Genomic DNA, 22,949 nt, shown 5'->3' with positions numbered 1-22,949 from the left:
AGGGTCCGTTATTTTTGTTGCTAAGCTGTTAATATTCCACAAGCATAGTCTGAGGGGAGGTTCTTTTGCCCTACTGTAGGCTTTGTCTTGTGCGTTGCGTCAATCTTCCTCTGTGCGTATAGTTATAGTGCGGGTTAGTGCTTCCCTGATGAGACCTTGATTTGAGTAGGTTACTACCTTCGACGATAGTTCTGGCCGGTCCCTCTGGCTGCTGGTACTCCGTTGTTGCGATCTTCCCCTCGTGCCTCTTAAGTACGCAGTTTGAATGTACTTGATGTTTTTTTGTTATTGGACTTGCGTTGCTCGATAATGGAAAATGGATAGGCTGGTTTTTGGAAACTGTCGATGCCCCAGTTTAGAAATATCCCCAATTCAGCTAAGATTGTATCTGCGATTTTGCTTGTGGTCCACGTTGTGTTTTTTGCCTCTGGGCTTTTGAGGATTAGCAGTATGTATGAACTCTTCGGAGAGTAGATCCTTCGAGCTTATGACGGCAAGAGTTGGAATGGACTTCGTTAGTTTTAGAATGTTTCCTCGATTTAGCGAATCCTGTTGCCCTTTGAGGTATATAGAGGATAAAAGACCAAGACCTCTGTTTCTTGTTATTTGTGTTGCCGGCGATTGCGGATTTGCCGTGGCCATCGGTTCAGTTGGAAGTATGGAGCTGATTTCTTTTTCGAGCTGTGCTTCCGCTTTGTTGCTTGATCCTTGTGCCATTGAGTTCCTTGTGTTTGCTTTAGATGTTATAAACATAAGGGATGTTTGTTTTATTTCTTTCCCCCCCTGTACTGATCCAATTTTTCCGTTAGCATCCAGCTGGGGTCAGCATTAGTTGGTGTGACGGGCCTTTTAAGCTCTCTGAGCGGTGACTCCTGATTTGGGCTATCAATATTTCCGCAGGCTTTTCTTCTTAGCCCGGTGTGTAAGCCCATGTTGGTGACTTTTTGCTTTATTTTAGCCCCATGGATTAGTGGAGGCCTCCAGTTAGGTTACTGCCTGCGGGTCAGTCTTCTGTGCTGCCTTTGCCTCCCAAACCTGTTCGGGCTCATACCAGATTCAAGGGCTGACTCCAGGTCTTGCACCAGGATCCAATGCTGGTTTCTGCTATGCCGATAATGGATGCGGGAGGAGGATGCCCATCAAATTGTCGTATCCGACTCGGAACTGAACCAATCTAGAACTGTTGAAGTTGCGCCCCAGAACAGACCCAACATGCCCAGTACATTCTGACTATAATGAAACAGTGCCTTTGCCTAAGAGCCACCCTTCATTGCACGATCCCTTTTTTTGGTATGATTCGGACTACAGTCAGCCAGGTTTTGGTGAAGATGGAGATGATGGGGAAGAATTTCCCTCACATTATGTCAGTTGGGTCTACAAGAGGCCAGTGGACTGGCCTCCCTCCTTCAGCTAAAGAGACAGCCTCAGACATGCTGCTGAAGACCTGTACGTACAGTTGCAGTCTGAGGGGAATACTGTTGTCCTCACTGAAATTTTGTAGCCTGCACAGACCTATTCTCACTGCTGTTCAGTGAAGTCCTAACTTACTCTCTCATGGCAACCTTGGCCAAACCTAGTTCCTGCCCACCTGTAAATAGACAGAGCAATGCCACAGGCATGCTCTTGATGACCCAGCATTTTTGACGCAGCCCTTTATTCTGGTGATTCTGCCAGTGCAGGGTCAATCCAAACTCATTCCTCCCCTTCAACCCCCATTTACATTGTTAAAGAAAAGTGTGGCATTCGTGAAATAAGTATTCTTTTCTGCTAACTCTGCCCTTTTATCAGTCGGCACCAGCTGTTTGTTTGATAGATAATTCCATGCATTATGTGGCATAGCCCTATAAATCTTGCAAGCAGTCCTAAAAGAATTAGACTGCAATTTTTGCAGACCTCTCGGGCTGGCCTAATCACTTCAAAATGTAATACACTCAGGCCTACACACCATCAACTGTTGAGACAAAGCAGCCGGGACTAGCATGGTGCTCTTGGACTTCGCATGGATGAGATCCGCAGGCTTCTCGGGTGATGTCCAAGCGTCACTAATGGATATGCCTTTTGACAGGTATCGCCTATTTGGCAAAAAGGCAGACTTAGTCCTAGAACGCTTTAAACAAATTGGAGTCACAGCACGCTCTTGATCTCTCCAATCCTACAAAATAGTATCCCTAACAGTTTCACCCCTTTTGAGGCATCCAAAGGGATTTTGCTTACTGGCACCACCAAGGTCTGGCACCCAAAAAATTGGCACCCCAGTCCTTTCAGGTTAAGGGATTAAGCAGACAGGTGGTGCAGGTTAGTTTCTAGAACTGAGCAGAACCTTGACTGAATCTCGTTGTCACCTCTGAAATTGCTAAAGTTCCCAAGAAGGCTGTTTCTTGGATACTCATTCCAGTTACAATGAACCATTCTATTTATAATGATCTGAAGTCATGTGTTACTGCTCTGGATTAGGCCAGGAGATTGTGATACTCGGAACACCTGGGCATGGACATTTGTCTTCTAGTCCGTTGCAGAAGCAGTGCAGGGTCTAGCACCTCCTTCTGTGCGGTGAACAGCTCCATAGGTGTGGATTGAGCTGCATTCGTTGACCTTATTCAGTCCATCTCTCAAAGTAGTGGATGTCATCTTTACATCCAGGTGTCCTTCTACAGAATCTGTTTACGCTGAAGGCTATGGCAAGTTCATGGTCTGTTGCAGGCTACATTGTCGGATCTCCTGTTTGTTTTATCTTTGGACCACAAGGACTTGTTGTGTCCACAGTTAAAGGTTACATCTCGGCCATTTCAGCCTGTTTGCGTTTAACATTCCTTGGTGAGATCACCTGTTGAGGTGTGATTTCTCAAAGGATTAATCAACCTATTTCCTCCAAATGGTTTCGTGAATCCGCAGTCGAACGTTACTTTGGTCCTTACTGTTCATATGTGCACCCCTTTTGAACCATTGCACATTTGTCCTCTGTCTCCTGACTCCGAAGACAGTCTTTCTCATTATAACTTCAGCTTGTCACATGAATTCAACCGGTCTGCATAGTTTTACTTCCAGACAACCATTACTGAGAACTGCAGCAGCCTTTCTACTGAAGACTGACCTCCTCTCATGTCGGGCAGTCCATCACAGTTCCAATGTTATTTGCTCTCCTCGCATAAGAGTGACTCCGTTTGGACCACAAAAGAACTCTGAGCTTTTACATCCATTGTCTGATATTCTCTGGGGCAAAGGAAGTCTAAGCAGTGCAGAAGTGGACATTATACAGTTGGATAGTCCTCTGCATGGATATATGCTACGTGTTTACCAGAAAGCAGGCTCAGGAATGATTGAAGGCCCCCTCCACCAGGTCCAAGGCTACTAATATTGCACTGGTGTAGATATTTGACAGGGTACAAAATGGGCGTCCGAGAATATATTCAGAGGATCATTGTTTTGACAGCCAAGTCCACCAGGAATGGCATTTTGCCGGTTCAGTCCTGCAGAATTGTTTGGTCTGAGCCATTCCACAGATCCACCACTGGCTGGGGGAGGGAGGTTCTGCTTTGGTTTATATTCTAAAGTTGAGGGATCTGTGGTTAGAAGTATGCATCAAAAGGACAAGTTACTTACCTTTGGTAATGTTCTTTCTGGTTTAGACTCTTTATAACTTAAGATTCTACACCACACTCCTGCTTCTTTGTTCTCTGGAATGGACTCTTTTGTGTTTTGTAAATTTGAAAAAAAAAAATCCAAAATTGGAGATCTGCACATTGGCACCAAGTTGTTTTTTGAGCTCTTCATCCGAGGGCGTGGGCAGTGTCGAGTCATAAACTGATATCCAAGAACTTGGGTGGTGCTTACATGTCGCTCTAGGTCTAATAAATGTCAATATATTAATTGCAAAGTGGGAGGCAAGACCAAACACCTGAAATTACAAAAAGCATAATGTTTTTGCTTAGTATGTTTTTCACTAGTCTTTTGCATTCATAGCACTTTTAGAAAGTGTCATTAAGATGTAAAATCAGTTACCGTGTGCTGAGTAAATCAGCTTAACATAAGCTTCTTGGCACTCTGCCTGTATGCCCATGACTTGTGCGGAACATGAGACTGGAAATGTGATTGTACAAAGAGATGCTTTATAGGTCTTACTCTACAGCAAAATGTTCATCTGTGCTGTGTTGGGTGTTGGTATGTGCGGGCACACTCCAACCCTTCTAAATTGCATGCAACTGTCTTATTACGAAATGAGAGTTCGAACGAAGACAGTTGCTTTTGCATTTGTATCCTCCAGCTATTTTTGGCATCTGGGATACTTGTGCTGACGTTGGCACTGCTGCGAGTGGCTCTATTAAAAGCCTGAGGCTTCCAGCCCGGTGTGTTTGTTATTATGTAAGGGACAAGCAGGAAATTGCTAATCTGAGAAGGGAATATAACCAGGCTATAAAACCTAGGAAAACTGAATTAAAACAAGAACTTTGGGACCAATTACATAAAAGCTGTACTACAAAGGACAATATTACTTTCTGGGCAACTGTTAGAACCCCATTTCTTTCAGAACCTAGCGATAGCCCTAAAATAGAGGTAGCCATAGACTAACATACATGGGTGGAACACTTTGCCCAAATATTCGGTGTGCCTGATGGAGGACACGTAGCACAAAGTGACACCGTAAGATCTACCGCTGTAGTAAAAGAAACTCCGTATCCTATAGATTTCGCCATTACACAGGGCGAAGTAGAACTTGCCCCAATGGCCAGCAAAAGTGGAAAAGCTCAAGGCCCCGATGGGGTCCCAGTTGATTTTTTAAAATGAAATCTGGAACTGTGGACCCCAATTTTAACTAGTCATAGTAGCATCATGTGCGTGGGGCTGATGGACTCATGGTCATAATCAATCATGGTCCCGATTTTTAAAAAGGGGGATCGTCAATCCCCCTCTTGCTATCGTCTGATATCCCTGCTGGATTCTTTGGGGAAAGTAGCAGGTCGTGTTGTCCTTGAGCGACTTCAATCTTGGGCGGACGATAATAGGATAATATCAGACCTTCAATTTGGGTTCCGAGAAGGCTTAGGCACTACAGAACAAGCTCTTAATCTGACCCTTTTGATGGGCAAATATGTATCTGCTAAGAGTGGGGCTTTGTACATGGCTTACGTTGATGTATCAGCAGCCTTCGACTGTGTAAGCCACTCTAAACTTTGGTCCATATTATTGGATATAGGGGTAGAAGTACCACTTGTAAATTTTCTTTGTGAATTATATTCTGATGCCGTAGCAAGAGTGAGGTATGGGGTGGGGGGAGATTTGACGGCGCCATTCATGGTGGAACAGGGGGTGAGACAGGGCTGTGTCCCGGCACCCTTTCTTTTTACACGCTATACCAATGGCCTGGAACAGGACATGATAAAAGGGTGTCAGTACCTGCCATCCATCAATAAACGCCCAATCCCAGCCCTACTTTACACCGATGACGCCGTTGTTTTAGCTCGTACCCCCTTAGAATTACAACGTGCTCTACTGAAATATCATGATTTTATGGCCAATTTGGATCTGAAAATTAATATCAAAAAGACCTTTGTAATGTCTGCAGGTCCCAAAGCAAAGAAAACTAGGCCTGTATTCGTTGCGAACACGAAACTTGAGAGCACAATTGTGTACCCATACCTTGGAATTTTAATAGATAACAAATGCTCATGGAGGCAAGCGATCGAGTCTAGAAAGTTGCTCTTTATGAGGGCAACAGTTGAGTTAGTAAATTTTTCACGCAGATTAGGTAAAAGGTCCCCCACAGAACTTATCAAGATTTATCAGGCAAAATGCGTCACCATTGCAACCTATGGGGCAGGAGTGTGGGGTCATGGAATGGTGAACACCATACAAAAGGTCGAAAATACTTTTTTAAGATTTCTTCTTGCTGTGCCTCAAAGTACTTCGACCTACTTGTGCCATATGGAATTGGGAGTGACATATTTGACGGACACTATTAAAATCCAACCAGTTCTATTATGGCACCGCATTTAGACTTCCACCAAGACTAGTTTATGTCAAGAGTTCATACAGGACTGTTTGATCCTTGAACATGTTTACAAGATTGGGTGGATTGCATACATCAAAAAATTCCTTTACGATCTTGGTATGGAAAAATATTATCACTCACCCATACAAATTTCAGAACTTCCAAGGTAGCTTTTTAAGAAAATATGTATGACCCATTTAGAACAGCTGAGACTGACAAATGAGGCCAGTAAAAAATCGGTCCAGCACATTCTAACAGTACAAATAACTCTGACTGTACAACTTTATTTAACTTACAACTTGACCAGCTATGAAAGATTTTTATTAACACGGTTCAGGTTGGACATTTTCCATCGCCTAGTCTACAAACTACAAACTATTAAATTGTGTAACAAGTTTGCACTATTTCACCCCAGGAGTAAAAGATGCATTATTACAGAGTTACGTCCTTTGACGTGACAGGTATGATAGGGGGGGGGGGGGGGAAGGGGGAGAAGAAAAGAAGTAGTCAGGGCAAAGCGCCTTTTACATATGACAGGTGACAAGAGAATTCCCAGCACCCTCAGGAGTTGGGAACTCCATGAGTGATTTAGCAGCAGGTAGCTGTGCAACTGGAAGTCGGCTAGGATGTCGTCCCAATGTGCTTCAAGGAGGTATTTGTGCAGACCCCTCGAATCTTCCCTGCCCAAGCCTGTAGGCAGGGTTGGATTGAGATTCAAAATCGGGCCTGGCACGCTAAAAAAAAGAAGTGGCCCACATTTGCATATCGCTTTTCCTCAAAACACTGTTTCGGCGAAATTTTATTTAAAAAAGGATGTGGGAGTGATGGGGGGGGGGGGGGGCGATACAAAAAATTGCACAGATTCGTTGACACTGGTGACTGAAAACAAGTGAGGCCACTTCTGCTCAGGCCCCCTGCCCCGCTAGGTATGCATACATTAATGGGCCGGCCCTGTGAGAGAAAGAAAGCAACACCTCTGCTTGTTGTTAAACGTGAGGTAATGAGCGCCCATCTGCTTCCAAAAAGGCCACTCAGACACCCACTGGGCGGCTGGCTGTATCAGACCAACTGCGACACTGCCCAAATCTGCCCCCGAGACTGCTCCCAAAAGCAGCCCACAGTTGGAAGTTGGCACGGCCCCTCGGGCATTGCCCGAGTGCCCGCGTTACCAATCCGACGCTGCCTGTATGGAATGTTTCCAGGTAGTGATCACCTTCGCAGTAGGTGATTTCCATCTACGTGTGATCAAACGTTTGGCTAGGAGGAACCCAAAATCAGTACATCTGTTAGTGGCTTTGTTTCTTATCTCTACGGCGCAGGCCTAGGAGTCACATCTGCCATGTATGTAGTGTGAATTTCCCCATACAATTTGACAAGTGTGTAGTCACACCCAGCCAGTAACCGCGAAGGGACGGGCAGGCTCAGAGCATGTGTACAAGATCAGCATCAGGCACGGTACAGCAGGAACAAACAGCGTCTGCGCAATGACAGTATTGGGTTATTTTGTTACGGGTGAGATAAGCTCTCTATATTATATAATAGTGAGTAAGGTGAAAGCGGGTATTTACTGGAAAGAGTGCTGGTTATTCCAGATTATTTACAACAAGGGGTGGTGATGGACCAGACTACAAAAGCCAAGTCTTCGGCCCGGCTTGCTTGAATCCTGATGGTGCAATGAGCAAGGGACTCACATCTGAGACGGCTGTAATGCCAGAAACCGGTCCCCGGAAGCTTGTTTCCTTCCCAGTGTAAGAATTGGCTTTTGTAGTTTGGTTTGCCCTGTTCCCATCATGCACTGGGACAGGAACAGACTAATTTGCATACAGCCAGGTTCTGATACTGGGATGGTGCAATGAGCTAAAAAACGGTGTTGGATCTAGCCCTGATCTCTTGACTGGGTGAGAGTATTCTGCTTAATTCAGAGTCTCTGTCCCTCACCACCCCTTGTTGTAAATAATTTTGTCCACCCTAAGCGTGGAAGGGTATACTCAGACATGAGTCCCTTGCTCATTGCACCATCAGGATTCAAGCAAGCCGGGCCGAAGACGGCTGTAATGCCAGAAACCGGTCCCCGGAAGCTTGTTTCCTTCCCAGTGTAAGAATTGGCTTTTGTAGTTTGGTTTGCCCTGTTCCCATCATGCACTGGGACAGGAACAGACTAATTTGCATACAGCCAGGTTCTGAAACAGGGATGGTGCAATGAGCTAAAAAACGGTGTTGGATCTAGCCCTGATCTCTTGACTGGGTGAGAGTATTCTGCTTAATTCAGAGACTCTGTCCCTCACCACCCCTTGTTGTAAATGGTTATTCCAGAATGGCAGCCCATTCCTTGTCAGTACAAGGGCGGGCCAGGTCCATCTCTCAGCGCTGGCGCAAAGGGGTGAGTGGAAGCGCTTGTGTGTGTACACAAGGATTCTGCGAGAGAGCTCGTTGGATAGCGCCCTGTCCCCATGATATGAAGGTATTGGGGCGTGAGGTGCATTGGATGTTCCCGGTGCATGTCCTCCCAGCGTATACCCAACGCCCAAGTAGAGAATTATAAAGTAAAAAGTGCACCCTCAGACCGAAGAGGTGTATATGGAGCATATGGCGGAGTTGCTTTAGTGAGCAGGAGGATACTTTTATAGCAATGGAATGACATGCACAGCAGAGCAGATACATGAAACCCTGTTTTAGAGCAAGGGTGAAAGAGGTGCAATATACAAGGTAAATTCCAGGTGTGAGAGACCATGGTGGTGTCAGCGATCTGGAGGCCCTCCATCCACTAGGCCGCCCACTGCATCTGGGAGGCCAAGTAATAATGCTCGAAACCCACCATCAGTTTTTGGCAAATATAGTTTATGTAGTGCCACTCTACAGTGAGCTTTATGCCAGAGAAGCTCCCTCGCAAGTTTCTCAAGCAATTGAAAGAAGGATTTTGGTATATAAAGGTGGAGACTAGCAAATAATATAACAGACTGGGCAGCATCACCATTCAGATTAGAGAAGAGCTGGTGAAAACACTTAAAGCATGCACGTTATTAGGTTTTCACAAACTCAGAAGGGCATTCTAACCTTGAAACTGTTGCTTACCACTACCATCAGCCCCGTTACGTAGATCTGAGAAAAGGTGACTATATAATGGGATTGCTAGTATTCAAACCTTATTATAGTATGAGCCCTGTCATAATCAGAGAGGTTTTTATCAGAGCTCCTACATGATGAGATTGCTGCCAAAATGTGTCACCACACTATGTGGCCCCAAAGGAACAAGTGGATTCATTTGTTTACAGGACAAGTAGATTTATGAAGCACCTGTCCCATGGACAAGTGGATATTTTATGAAAGTCTACACCCCTGCTTGACCATTAGTTCATCTTTGACACATGCCTGGTGCTGTTGACAGGCAAGTGCTGATATGTCTGGTTTTGACTACAGCACAGACTGCAGAGGGAGGTACTGGCTGGCCCCTGGCTAACATTTAGTGCAGTTTCTGTCTGCAGTAAACCGTCCGTGTCTGGTGGCTGGGCTGGATGACCCATGTATGGCTGGAGGGTTGGTGGTTATATTGTCTATGCCTGAGTGGTTGCTGGATAGATAAGGTCTGGCTGTTGGGTGGGTACTGGCCTGGTCTAGTTTGGGGTGCATGTGTGTGTGTGTGTGTGTGTGTGTGTGTGTGGGGGGGGGGGGGGGGGGTACAGTCACCTGTATGTTGGTTGCAGAAAGGTAACAATCCCCCTGACAGCAATATGGCCATGGTCTCGCATCTGACTGGGTGCAAAATACTCTGTTCTGTTTTTTGTATTGTTCTTGTCCCCTCATTGCTCCGGTATAGTCTGCTCCACAGTCTGTCTGGTTATGACATGATTGAGCTCACCCTTTTCCTGCCACCTTCGGCAAAGCCTTACTCCCCTCCTCATGACCGACTTTGGCACAGTTTTGTGTCCTGTCTGGGATGTGGAACAATAGCACTCGCCCACATTTGGCAGCCTGCATACAAGATGTCTGCGTACACCACCCACCTCTTCTATTTTCTGACAAATTCTCGGATTATTGCGCACCCCCTGGTTTGTAGGGCATTAAAACTCTGGCACTTAACCACTTGGCTGCTTATATTATGGTTGATGCCATATTGGAGGGCTCAGTAGAGTAATGCTTCCACTGGAGGGATCTGTGTTTGGCACCATGTCGACTGGTTTATATCTTCATTATTGCACGTATCCTTTCATCTTGCTGAGGCTGATAAAAGAAGTACCATTGATTTGACTCTTGTTGAGTGCCTTGATGCCCAGGGATGAACTTGGGCTTTATTAATGCACTTTATTATGCTGACCCTGTCTGGCTTTTTGCAAATTGTGAAATTGAGGTTTGGCTAAAGTTAGGGTGCACCCTGTGTGTGTGTTGATTGAGCCCTTCATACTTTCAGTATGATATTCTGTTCTCTCTAAGCTCAGGAACTACACATACTGGTGTGGTCCTGCATGAAGTAGTTGCCCCATAGTGTTGTGTTATAGCGTAAATGATTTCCTGGCGGTAATGTGGCTTTGGTTTGTAATCTGAGCCATGCTTTGTTCCCTTTGTGACACAGAGTCTAGGTCTGCCTGTGTGCTGCTCTCACCTCCCAGCTCAGCTTTGTGTGATATCCTCTTACTGGTCAACATACATGTGAGAACACCCTGAGAGCCTCTGTATGATCTCTCTCCTTCAGTACTGAATTGCTGGACTTTGACACTATGTCTAACTGGTAGTTGGTACCACCCAAGATGCATGTGTATATTCGATCATTTCACAATGACTGCCTTTAAGTACATGTAGGTACTTTTATAGAGGCTTATGGCTGCTACTAATAACTACAATAAGCTGCGTGTATATGTATATATAAGTTAATTACCCTTATTTGAAACTATAAAAAGTACCACAAGGTAAATGAGGACAACAAACCATGCAAATATTTCCGCTTCAATGTACATATACGTATTTATATGGAGGGGTTTAATAAAGCAAACATAACTTTACCAAGTATCATATGCATTTATGTATGCATGTATACAGTATTTACATTTTGCTATTAAAAAAACAATAAAATCCCTCCTTGCTCTCTCAGCTCAGATTCCTCTATTATGAACTCCCAAACATTCTTCTCACTATTTCACTTCTGCTTTTTAGCCATGCCACCCAACTAACCAGCTCACACGACCACTACTTACAAAAAACGACTACTTCTCCATTTCAAATGCCTGCCCATCATTCTATCCTTACTTTGAACTCTACTTAACCCGTTTACCGCTGCGCAAATTCTGCCGCGGTGCGGGCGTTCCATTAGGTGGGCGGGGCTGCGTCGGCCAACGGTCGTGCGCAGCACCAGGGAGGTAGTGCTTGCGTCGGCCATTGGCCGGAGCGGGCACGGAACGGGTTAGCATGCATGAAATCAAAAGCACAAACCTAACACAAATAATGCACAAGAAGAAAAAACTTGTACTAACCTACAAACTGCAAAATCTTGGGTACTGGAGTAACATGCTACTTGCAGCAAAAGCGCATCAATGCCTTGCCTCAACAGGTGTCGTAAGGGATGTATAAGTGCATTTAAAATTACAATCTGTACTCTTTAGTTTGTTTGTGCTATACACATCTATTGGTCAGTGACGTACTAAACCTGTGAAAGACACTGAATGCTTTAGGTGCCCCCCCCCCCCCCCCCCCCCGGTAAGTTGTGCCTCGTCTGAATTAATTTATATGCAAGGCTTTCAGCTTAAAATTGGTGTCTGTATATGAAATTAGAATTGAATGTTAATTTTGAATGTACTATTTTAAGACCTATCTCTGTAAAATGAACTTAAATTCGCATTTTCCTTGTTTGCAGAGAGAAGGAGCAAGATAAGGACGAACAGTTCATGGAAGACAAGAAACGCAAGAAAGAAGATAAGAAAAGGAAAGACGCTGCTCAGAAGGTGTGTAATTTAAAGTGCATATCTGAAGTAGGGCCTTATGCCTAGGAAGTGTTGATTGCGAAGAGCGGTCCCCATTCATTAAAGGTTTATAACTTCTAGTTAGACCTTGTACCAAGTTTGGCATACTCTAGATTGTTTTAAATTACTGTCCTAGGGTGCCACACAGGGCGCTAGACTCCTGTTTAAGTGATGTGTATATTCGAACTTGCATGTTTTAAGCTGTCCGCCCCGGGTATGGATCGATATGTTTTATTTTTAAAGCTCGAGTCCTCAAATTGCATTCTACAGTTTACTGTCTTAGATTGCTTGCTACCTCGTAAAGTCGTCTTCCACTACAATCCCTTTAGTCTTGACTTCTCTTTCTTTGAGAGTGGCCCTCTTCTTGTTTTCCATCCATCCTCTGCATGCTTTCTATTTCTGAGCATATGCATCATCACTATTGAGGAGTGAAAAGATTTGATATGGTGGAACCCTCTGCCTCACAGACTTTGTTGAAAAACTATACAGCAGTGTGTTGACCTATCTTTCTTGAATCCAGTCTTTTCACAAGGCTAGTTGTGTGTCTCTTATATCTCAAGTGAATGTACAATCTACACACAGGTAAAGTAAACTGACCGCCATATTTCTTTTATATGCTTGTTTCACCCTCCACCACAGGTCCCACCTGTAGCCTACGCCATCATCAGATCCACATCACCTTATGTGAGCGGGTGGGCTCTACGCATTTGTTCGCGGAGAACTTAAAAGTACAAACGAGGGATTGCGAGTGCCTCTTGGATCCTAAATTGCTGTTATTAAAAAAGTCCTTAGGCAGGGTTAAAAACAGTAGGATTTCCTAAGGGTATGATGGCTCTTGACATCAGAAGGTCGAAATGTTTAAGCCAATTAAATGCCCAGTGGATCAATCTGCTTTCTTCAGGACCAAATATAGTATGTTGAATCCCTTCATGTCGTGGCTGATAGTCACAGCTTATTCATATGCATTCATACAGATTCAGTAAAGCGTCCAGCCTGACAACCTTAGATAGTTTGGCCACATACCCATTGGATCAGGAAATAGTCTGATAATGTGGTCTTTAGACGCCCATCAAGCTAAGTCGCATAAACATATTATGTGACTAAAACCTGGTCACATGACTGTTGCTACTTTGTTTAAACACCATTAATCGCAACAAGTGCTAACATGCAAGGTTATGGGAAACAGAGTAGGTTTTTTGATGGACTATGTCAGCGAGGCCAAGTTGAAAATCGTTTGCAAACAGTTTTTTTTGTTGTTGTTTCTTTCCACAGTGTTTGAACATAGGGATCCCCCTATCCTTTATACCTTATGATGCCTAATTAACTGATAAGCCATGTAGGTGGAGAGTTAAGATAGCTTCTACCACCACTCAATTTTCATTTGATTTGTTGATTTTCCTTATGTCTGATGTGCCTTTTAATTGTATATCGTAAAATTCATAATCAGGAGACACATTGAGGGGTGACTGTCACATGTTTGCATGCTCTACTGCACATAATAGAGATATTGTGCCAAAGTCCTGAGATATTGTATTTGCCATGTCTCGTAAATCCATGTTTGTGATATATATTTTCTCATTCTAGTCAAGACCATATTTAGAAAAGAATCCTAACTGTTGTCTGTATAATTGTGTGCATGCTTTACTGAATCTGAATGAATAGGTTGTAACTAGCAACAACTGGATTCAGCATACTATATTTGGTCCTAAAGAAAGTTAAATGACCCACTGGGCATTTAAACGGCTGAAACATGACGACCTTCTGATGTTAAGGGCCATCATACCTTTGGGACATCCCACTGTTTTTAACCTTGCCCAAGGACCTTTTTAATAAAAGTAATTTAGGATCCAATAGGCAATTTTAAATAGTTTGCACTTTCTAGCACTCCGCTTACAAAAACAAATTTTTAGAGAAAAGGCCTCTGTTCGAGGCATATGAGCTGCAGATCTTACACTGTGCAGATCTTACACTGTGCATTAGAACGCCACCTGGTGTTGGACTTGGATGATTGCATGTTGTTGTCGTCTTGGAAGAAGTCTTTGTAGTCACGAGATAGGTGACTCCTCCCTTGGACGATAGTGCGCATGGGCATCGGCTCCACCCTTAGATTGTTTTTTTCCGCCACTGGGTTCGAATGCAACTTTTCCGCTCCGGTTCGAAAATCCACTTTTCGAAGACTTCGACGCGCAAAACTTTCAAAAACAAACTTTAACTTCAATATACATAGACTCAACCTCATCACTTCGATTCCGGTCGTCGACGTGGGCCGTCAGGCCTTCCCACGCGGTGAGGCCTACACCTCATGGAAAGGACACCATTCAAAACATGCCCCGGGTGTGGAGCAAAATTCCCACACAACTACCATCACGAGGTGAGTAACCTGTGTTTCTCTTCCAGGGGATCCTCATCAATAGTCATAAGCATTAGAATATTCCCGCCCATGCGCGGGACCCCGGAAACACTATATTATATGTGCCCCACATATATATATATATATATATATATATATATATATATATATCATGCAATAGCAGCCAAATCACATCAGAGCTGGAATATGCTGTGAAGAATTTCCACCATACATGAATAATATGCATTAGAAACATGAGAAACAACACAAAAGATTGTTTTAGAACTGTTTTAATGCTTAGGCAGCAGTAGAAATTCTTATAATACCCTGAAAGCATAGAAAGCTCCCAGGCTGCATTGCAAACACAGAGTCTAAAAAGACTGAAAAGCTAACCTGTAGCTGAATACCAAAAAACTGACACCATGCCTTTAAGGCACCCATGACCCCCTGTATCCCATCATGCCTCAGGGGTGACAGTTAGGTCAGTTGTTCTTTCCGGCTCCTTCAGGAAGGATCCTGGTGACACAGCTCCACTAATTTTCTGTTTTCTGACAGAAAATTACTTCATTCTTAACAACTTTTCGTATTACTTTGACATTTTACATCAAGTCAAGTAATAATCTGTCTTTTTTAGTCATTTTAGTGAGCATTTTCAGCTGAGAATGCCTTCACTTTTTGACAAATGCCCTTCTTGTGGCAACAAGAAGGCAAAATCAGACAACCACGACGTTTGTATCCTGTGTCTGCCTGAAGAACATGATCCAGGCACCTGTCCTCACGGCGAGCACCTGTCAGGAAGAACTCTCAAAGACAGGGAGAGAATTTGCATCTATGGCCTGGCTCACAGGTCATCCAGAGGAAGGTCTCTGGTGAAGAAGGGCTCCAAGAAGGCTAGAACATCTTCGTACGACGCCAGAGCGTTTGACGTCGAGACATTCCTCTGTGATCATGGTTACGGAGTCAGCTTCTCGCCATTCTTCTTCACAGTCTTCTGGCCCCTCAACAACATCTTCGAGGTCCAGAAGTCCTGTCCTCGGATCTCCTGTGCGTCAGCCAGATCCTTCGGCTGCGGAGGTCAGACTGTCTCCCAGATGGTATAAGTCATTGGACCATTGGCGAGATTCAGGGGCTACTAAACGTATGCATGAGTACGTCAGTCCGCAGCACAGATCTCCTCTCCAGAGGCTGGTGGATGAAGTGGACAGGCGTAGTCCTCCCAGAAAATCACCTGTGAAAAGACCAATCAGATCTCACTCTCCCAGAACGGAAAATCCGGTGAGATCCCGATCTCCCAGAGAAGATCCTGTCAGATCTCGTTCACCAAGGAGACAGGTTCCGGTTAGATCTCGCTCTCCTAGAAGGGAAGAGCACCCAAGAAGGTCACATGAGAGGGGACACGGTGCTCACCGTAAACATCGCAGAACTCCGTCTACTTCCTCTACTTCTTAGACTAGGTCTTCCAAGAGGGATTACTCTCCCACTTTGACGGATAGTCCTACTTCCAGATACTCTCCAGTCGATGACATCGGCACTTATCTGGATGTCCTGCAAAGAGGAGCTCAGAAGCTGAGCATTGAAATGTCTGTCCCCCAGGTTACTACGACAGTCATTTTTGAAACTTTGCACAAAAAATCTATCTCTCGTCCACTGCTGCCTTTAGTCCCGGGAATTATGGATCCGGTCAAGGACGTTTTCCTAACTCCGGCAGCCATCAGAGCGGTGCCAGCCCGCATACAGAAGAAATACAAACCGGCTTCTTCTGACCCAGTTTTTGTAAAATCTGACCCTCCAGCAGACTCTGTGATAGTGGCAGCGGCGAGGAAGACACATGCAGTTGCTGCTTTCTCTTCAGTCCCACCAGATAAGGACAGCAAATCTCAGGATTCGTGGGGCCGCAAAGTTTGCAATCCAGCTGCCTCCACGCTGAAGGTCTCCAGTGCGGCCGCACTGCTTGGTAGATACGACAGAGCCTTATGGGACTCCATGGAGAGGTTCAAGTCCAAACTACCAAAGGAAGACCAGAAGGACTTCGAAGAAACTATGACGGAAGGATGTTTGGTGGCGAACCAGTTGATAAGCACAGCAGTGGATGCTGCAGTGCTTGCGGCACATTCCTACTCACATGGGGTTTGTGCCAGAAGGTCGGCTTGGTTGCGCCTCATAGGGCTGAAGCGGATGCTCAGCATCGCATCCTTAATCTTCCCTTTTCGGGTTCCTCTCTCTTCGGAGAACATGCTGATGAAGAGATGACCCGTATGAAGACTGAACTGGATACGGTGAAAGCGGTGGGTTTGGAGAAGAAAAAAGAGTTCAAACGCCGCTTTAAGGCCAACAGGGGGAGAGGGGCTCAACAGAGGGTTCAAACCCCTCAGTGGTCCCAGAATAAGAACCAAGGAAAATCCCAGTTCCGAGGCAAATCCAACAGAGGTAGATGAGGTCACCAGCAGTCCTCTACCACCACGAGAGGAGGAAAGGCTTGATCAGTGGCTGCCTCTGGCGCCGTTGCCCATTTCAGTGGGAGGAAGTGCTTCACAACACCTGACAGAGTGGGTCAGCATCACAAAAGATCAGTGGGTGCTGAATATACTGAGCAATGGATACAGGCTACGTTTCCGTGCGCTCCCGAAAAGCATTCCTCCAAAGACCTCTTGCCCTCACCAGCTGAGCTTGCTCCGCAGAGAAGTGACAGTCCTCCTACAAAAAAGAGCTGTAGAGGAAGTTCCTCACTCTCAAAGAGGAAAGGGAGTCTACTCGAGATACTTTCTTGTCCCCAAAAAAGATCAGGAGGACAAGTTCAGGCCTATACTGGATCTGCGTCTCCTCAACAAAGTCATCGTCAGAGAAAAGTTCCGCATGTTAGCTCTTCACCAAATATGCCCACATCTTCAAGCCGGAGATTGGATGTGTTCTTTGGATCTGCAAGATGCATACTTTCACATTCCGATTGCTCTGCAGCATCGCAAATACTTGAGGTTTGTCGTAGGAAGCAAACACTACCAGTACAAGGTGCTTCCCTTCGGACTCAAACCGCACCACGAGTCTTCACCAAATGCATGGCAGTGGTGGCGGCTTTTCTTCACAAGAAGGGACTTTTCATTTACCCATACCTGGACGACTGGCTCCTAAAGGGCCCGTCTCCGGTACAGGTGACGCAAGATCTACAACTTTGTCTACACCAGTTGCACAGGCTCGGTCTCCATGTCAACCTGAAGAAGTCAGTCCTGCGGCCAACACAGTCCATCCACTACCTAGGCTCCGTTCTGGACACAAAATTGGGAAAAGCGTTTCCTTCGGAGGAGAGACTTTTTTCCATGAGGCAGAAGTGTGGGATTCTATTAGAGTCTCGGCTTCCGACAGTCTGACAGGTAGCCTCCCTGCTGGGTTCCATGGCGTCCTGCATTTTTCTCATCCCGAACGCCAGGCTGAGAACGCGCCCTATACAACAGGCTCTCGAAGACCAGTGGGACCAGGCGACGGGGCGGTGGGAAGATCGTATCACTCTCTCCCAGACAGCGAAGGATGCCATCAAATGGTGGACTCGGACGAGGAATGTGCTGGTAGGAGTACCTTTTCACAGCCACTACCCACCCAGTCTATAGTGACAGATGCCTCTCTACCAGGCTGGGGAGCACACATGGGTCCCCTCCAGATTCGGGGTCAGTGGTCTGCACAGGAGCAGACGTACCACATAAATATTCTGGAGCTCTGAGCGGTGTTTCTAGCTCTCAAAGCTTTTCTTCCAGCGATCGAGTCCAACTCAGTCTTAGTTCAGACAGACAATACAACCACCATGTTCTATCTGAACAAACAAGGAGGCACACGATCTCGCCCTCTCTCCCGGGAGGCTCAATCCATCTGGCGCTGGCTTCTCTCTCGAAACCTTTCAGTGGTGGTGGTGCACCTTCCAGGCGAATTAAACATCAAAGCAGACGCACTCAGCAGGCACTTCGAAGATCAGCCAGACTGGGTGCTAAACGACGAAGTGGTAGAAGAGCTTTTTCGTTGTTGGGGTCGTCCAGCCATAGACTTGTTTGCGGACGAAGAAAACGCTAAATGCCACGCCTTCGCGTCCAGATTCCACTGGCCAGGGACGCAGGGGAACGCTCTCCTGATGGATTGGTCGGGAACGTTTGCTTACGCGTTTCCTCCCCTGCCTCTGATTCCGAAGGTGGTTTCCAAGCTCCTCAGGTCGGACATGGAGATGATCTTGATAGCTCCGGATTGGCCACGGCAGTGGTGGTACCCGGACCTGCTGCATCAGTCTGTGTGTCCACACAGACGACTTCCTTGCAAACCGAACCTGTTGAGCAAGATGAACGGGAGGATACTGCATCCCAACCTCTCATCACTGAACCTGACAGCATGGCACCTGAGGTCCTGCAATATGGACATTTGAATCTGCCTCCCGACTGTATGCAGATTTTAAAGGAGGCTAAGAGGCCTTCCATGAGAGCGTCTTATGCGTTAAAGTGGAAAAGGGTTCTACATATGGTGTAGGGATCATCACTTGGATCAAACTAAAGGGCAGGAGGAGGTAATCTTGCCATACCTCCTTTCCTTGGCAACTTCTGGTTTGAAATCTGCTTCCATTAGAGTGCATTTGTCAGTCATAGTAGCGTACAGGAAATCACCTGCTCAGATCTTTCTTTAAGGTTCCAGTGGTTAAGGACTTCCTTAAGGGGTTGAAAAAAGTGTATCCCCCTGTGCGAAATCCTTCTCCTCCTTGGGAGTTGAACCTGGTTCTATCCAGGTTAATGTCACCCCCTTTCGAGCCCATCCACAAGGCCTCTTTGCAACATCTCTCTTGGAAGGCGGCCTTTTTGGTGGCGATTACCTCAGCTCGCAGAGTAAGCAAGATACAAGCACTCTGTTCGAAGGAACCATATACTGTTTTCCACCACAATAGAGTAGTCCTAAGGGCTCATCCATCGTTCTTGCCTAAAGTGGTTTCTGATTTTCATATAAATCTGTCCATTTCCCGCCCTTCGTTTTTTCCAAATCCTACGACCCCAGCCGAGCGGTCACTGCACTCCTTGGATCTTAGAAGAGTGTTCAAGTTCTATTTGGAAAAGACTAAAGGGATCAGGAAAACGGATCAACTGTTTGTGAACTATGGTTCAATGAGGACGGGTTTTCCAGCTGCCAAGAGGTCCATCTCCAGATGGATTGTCTCTTGCATTAAATTGGCCTATCAGCTTGCAGGCAAGCCTTTATTGGTGTCACCCAAAGCGCATTCCACTAGAGGGAAAGCCGCTACAGTAGCTTTCTTACATGACATTCCAATGTCAGAAATATGCAAAGCTGCGACCTGGAAATCAGTTCATACCTTTACGAGACAGTCAGTCAAAATATCTTTATTCGATTTAGTTAAAAATCATACAAAGAGATAAAACATTGCAGACAAATAAAAACTAATTACAATATCATACAAATCAGTGCATACAAAAAGGTTCATTACCAGGCTATATATAAAAGGCGGATTGAATTCATCTTGTACAAAGTTTAAAAATAATGATAAAACTCATTTAGGGGGGCCCATTTCTCTGATGTGTTTTATTAGTTCTAGCTGCTGCCACCAAAAACTTTGCCATGCAGAATGTAGTGCGGATATCGTTCAGTGATTGGAGATAGAGCAGGGCTGGTCTCACCTGTGTGAAGCCAGCCTCCTTTAAAACAGGTAACAGATATTTTTTCCTAGGCTCTAAAAAAAACCCCACAAAACATAACAAAATGCATGGTATCTTGAACTGAAAAGTGATCACAACAACAGGGGGGGGGCTAATTCTGGTTTTTCCCAAGTTTTGAAGTTGCCCAGATAAAAGTGTAACATATTAAACCTTAACTTGGTCAGGAGAAACCTATGGAATGGCTTTGTGACGAAACTAAGGTAAGGTGCTAGTTCCATGGGGTTTACAAGCAGATAGTGTCTCCTCACTGCCGGTTTCTGCAGTTCCCTTTCCTCACGGCCCACTCTTGCTCTAGCCATGAATTTCTCCTTGATTGAGTCTATATCCTGTTTCTTAATGTCCCGGGGAGATGTGAAAAGTCCCGGTCGTCCCAGGTCTGAAAAGGACTTCCTCCGGTAGGCCCACCATTACTGTCTCGAATCTGATTCCAGGGCTGATACTCAAGTAGGACAAGCCTCCTTTGAGAAATCTGTTTGGGTAGCCTATAGCCTGCTCAGGCTTGTTGATGAGATTACTGTCTTGTCATTCCTTTGCCCGCAGGGATGAGGAGAGGCTCGCTATTCTAGTCTAATCCTTATGACTATTGATGAGGATCCCCTGGAAGAGAAGGATTAGTTACTTACCTGTAATCCTAGTTCTCTTCCAGGGGTATCCTCATCAAAGTCATAAGCAGCCCTCCCGCCTCCCCGGGCAAAGGATATTCTTTAATAAGGAGATATTGTTAACCTATTTTGTTACTGGGTTTGTTTCAGTCTCCGAAAAGAACAACTGACCTAACTGTCACCCCTGAGGCATGATGGGATACAGGGGGTCATGGGTGCCTTAAAGGCACGGTGTCAGTTTTTTGGTATTCAGCTACAGGTTAGCTTTTCAGTCTTTTTAGACTGTGTGTTTGCAATGCAGCCTGGGAGCTTTCTATGCTTTCAGGGTGTTATAAGAATTTCTACTGCTGCCTAAGCATTAAAACAGTTCTAAAACAATCTTTTGTGTTGTTTCTCATGTTTCCAATGCATATTATTCATGTATGGTGGAAATTCTTCACAGCATATTCCAGCTCTGATGTGATTTGGCTGCTATTGCATATATATATATATATATATATATATATATATATATGTATATATATATGTGTGTGTATATATATATATAATGTGTATGTGTGTGTGTATATATATATATATATATATATATATATATATATATATATATATATATATATATATGTGGGGCACATATAATATAGTGTTTCCGGGGTCCCGCGCATGGGCGGGAATATTCTAATGCTTATGACTTTGATGAGGATACCCCTGGAAGAGAACTAGGTTTACAGGTAAGTAACTAATCCTTATCACCTGCACACGACGAGTCGAACTGCACAGCTTGTCCGTCCTTTCGATCCAAGAAGACCATTTGAGATCGGTGGGCCCGTCGGCGCGACATGTAGAAATCAGCTCCGGAACCGGTGGATATCTTCGACAAAGGTCCATGTGTCCCCGAGGAAGATTCCGATGATCTCCAGATCGTATCTGAGGCAGACTACTCCGATAACTCCATACCATCAGGTCAACGTGTGAGTATGACTGCCCCTACCCCGGCCTAACCACCTAAACCAAAGACTAAGGTAAAAACTCCGCCTTCGGGGCCAGGTCGAGACCGAGACATTGCTTCGAAACCCCCGACATCGAGCCCGGCTCAGAAGAAAATATTAAAGTCTTCCTGTAGCTCCATACTGAGCAAACCGCACGTACCGGTACGACCAGCTCCCTCGTCACCGAAAGAAGTCCTGGTTCCGAAAAAGACCCAGAAACCGGCGACTCCTAAAGACAATACGGCACCGAAACCAATGAAACCTGCTTCCACCCCGAAATCTTCGGTGCCGAAACCCACAAAGCCTCTTTCCGATGCTTTCAAGCCCTTGAACCAGGCCTCGACTCCGAAAACAATACCTTCGGTGCCGAAAAGTACGCCACAGGACTATACAACAACTCCTAAGGCTAAAGACAAACACAAACCAGGCCCGGAGCTGAAAAATTCGGCGCCGAAAGCAATTTCTGAAGAAGAGCTTTTCAGACCTGACTCTCTGCAAAAGAGGATATACATAGACCCAGAAACAAGACAGGTTTCCACCACACCACACAGGAAGAGGAAGTCAGTTACAGCACCTACACCTCCAGTGCCTGTCAAGAAGAAGGACTCTGCCACATCTCCTATGCACCCTTCTTCTCCTGTATCTCCCTCTCCTGCTCTCCCTTTAAACATTTCACCTCAAAATTCTCCTCTTCATTCTCCACAACATACACCTCCTCAGGATGCTGATGATGATCAGTATAGCATGGGGGGAGGGAAAGACCCAGATGACCCTTTTCCCTACCCAAGAGGTTCACCAGACTGGGAGTATCCAAACCCACAGGATATACCCGATATTCCTGACCCACATATATGTCCATCTAAACCTTCTCCTCCAGAAGACAATATTGGGTTTGGACACTTAATTAATAGGGCCGCCATCTATCACAATGTCACCATGCATTCAGATGAGGCAGAAGAGGTTTATTTTACTAGACACTTTCGAACATTCCAAAAATGTGTGCAAATACTGTCAATGATTAAATGAGTTATTAAACATGCCCCAGAGGTGTTTAAAGATCCTGTACAGGCTAGACTCATGACCCCAAGGATAGAAAAAAAGTACAGACCAGCTCCTGGCGATCCTGCTTATATTAAGGGACATCTACCCTTAGACTCCCTAGTAGTTTCAAACGCTAGGAAAAGACCAAGCTCACAAACATCAGGAGATGCACCACCTCCTGATAAAGAATCCAAAATCATAGATGCTTCAGGAAAAAGAATAGCTGCCCAAGCTAGTAATGCATGGCGCATTGCTAACACACAAGCCCTCCTAGCAAGATATGACAGGGCTCACTATGATCAGCTAGAGAAGCTCTTACAACATCTACCTGATCAATATAAGGCACAAG

At 45.3% G+C, this 22,949-nt stretch overlaps 1 protein-coding gene across 13 annotated transcripts in view; it reads left to right on the top strand.

Moving 5' to 3' along the window:
- TNRC6B (trinucleotide repeat containing adaptor 6B) overlaps positions 1-22,949 on the top strand; it is a 1,174,734-nt gene that overhangs the window by 477,140 nt on the left and 674,645 nt on the right. For all 13 annotated transcript variants that reach the window (XM_078683361.1, XM_078683372.1, XM_078683380.1 and 10 more), the window contains one exon: positions 11,829-11,916. In XM_078683361.1, the coding sequence (XP_078539487.1) occupies positions 11,829-11,916 (88 nt within the window). The remainder of the gene's footprint in view (positions 1-11,828; positions 11,917-22,949) is intronic.

The sequence above is a fragment of the Lissotriton helveticus genome, chromosome 1_1, assembly GCF_964261635.1.
Source record: "Lissotriton helveticus chromosome 1_1, aLisHel1.1, whole genome shotgun sequence".
Taxonomy (NCBI): Eukaryota; Metazoa; Chordata; class Amphibia; order Caudata; family Salamandridae; genus Lissotriton; species Lissotriton helveticus.
Note: the sequence above shows the minus strand (reverse complement) of the source record. Positions and strands in the feature narration are given on the sequence as shown.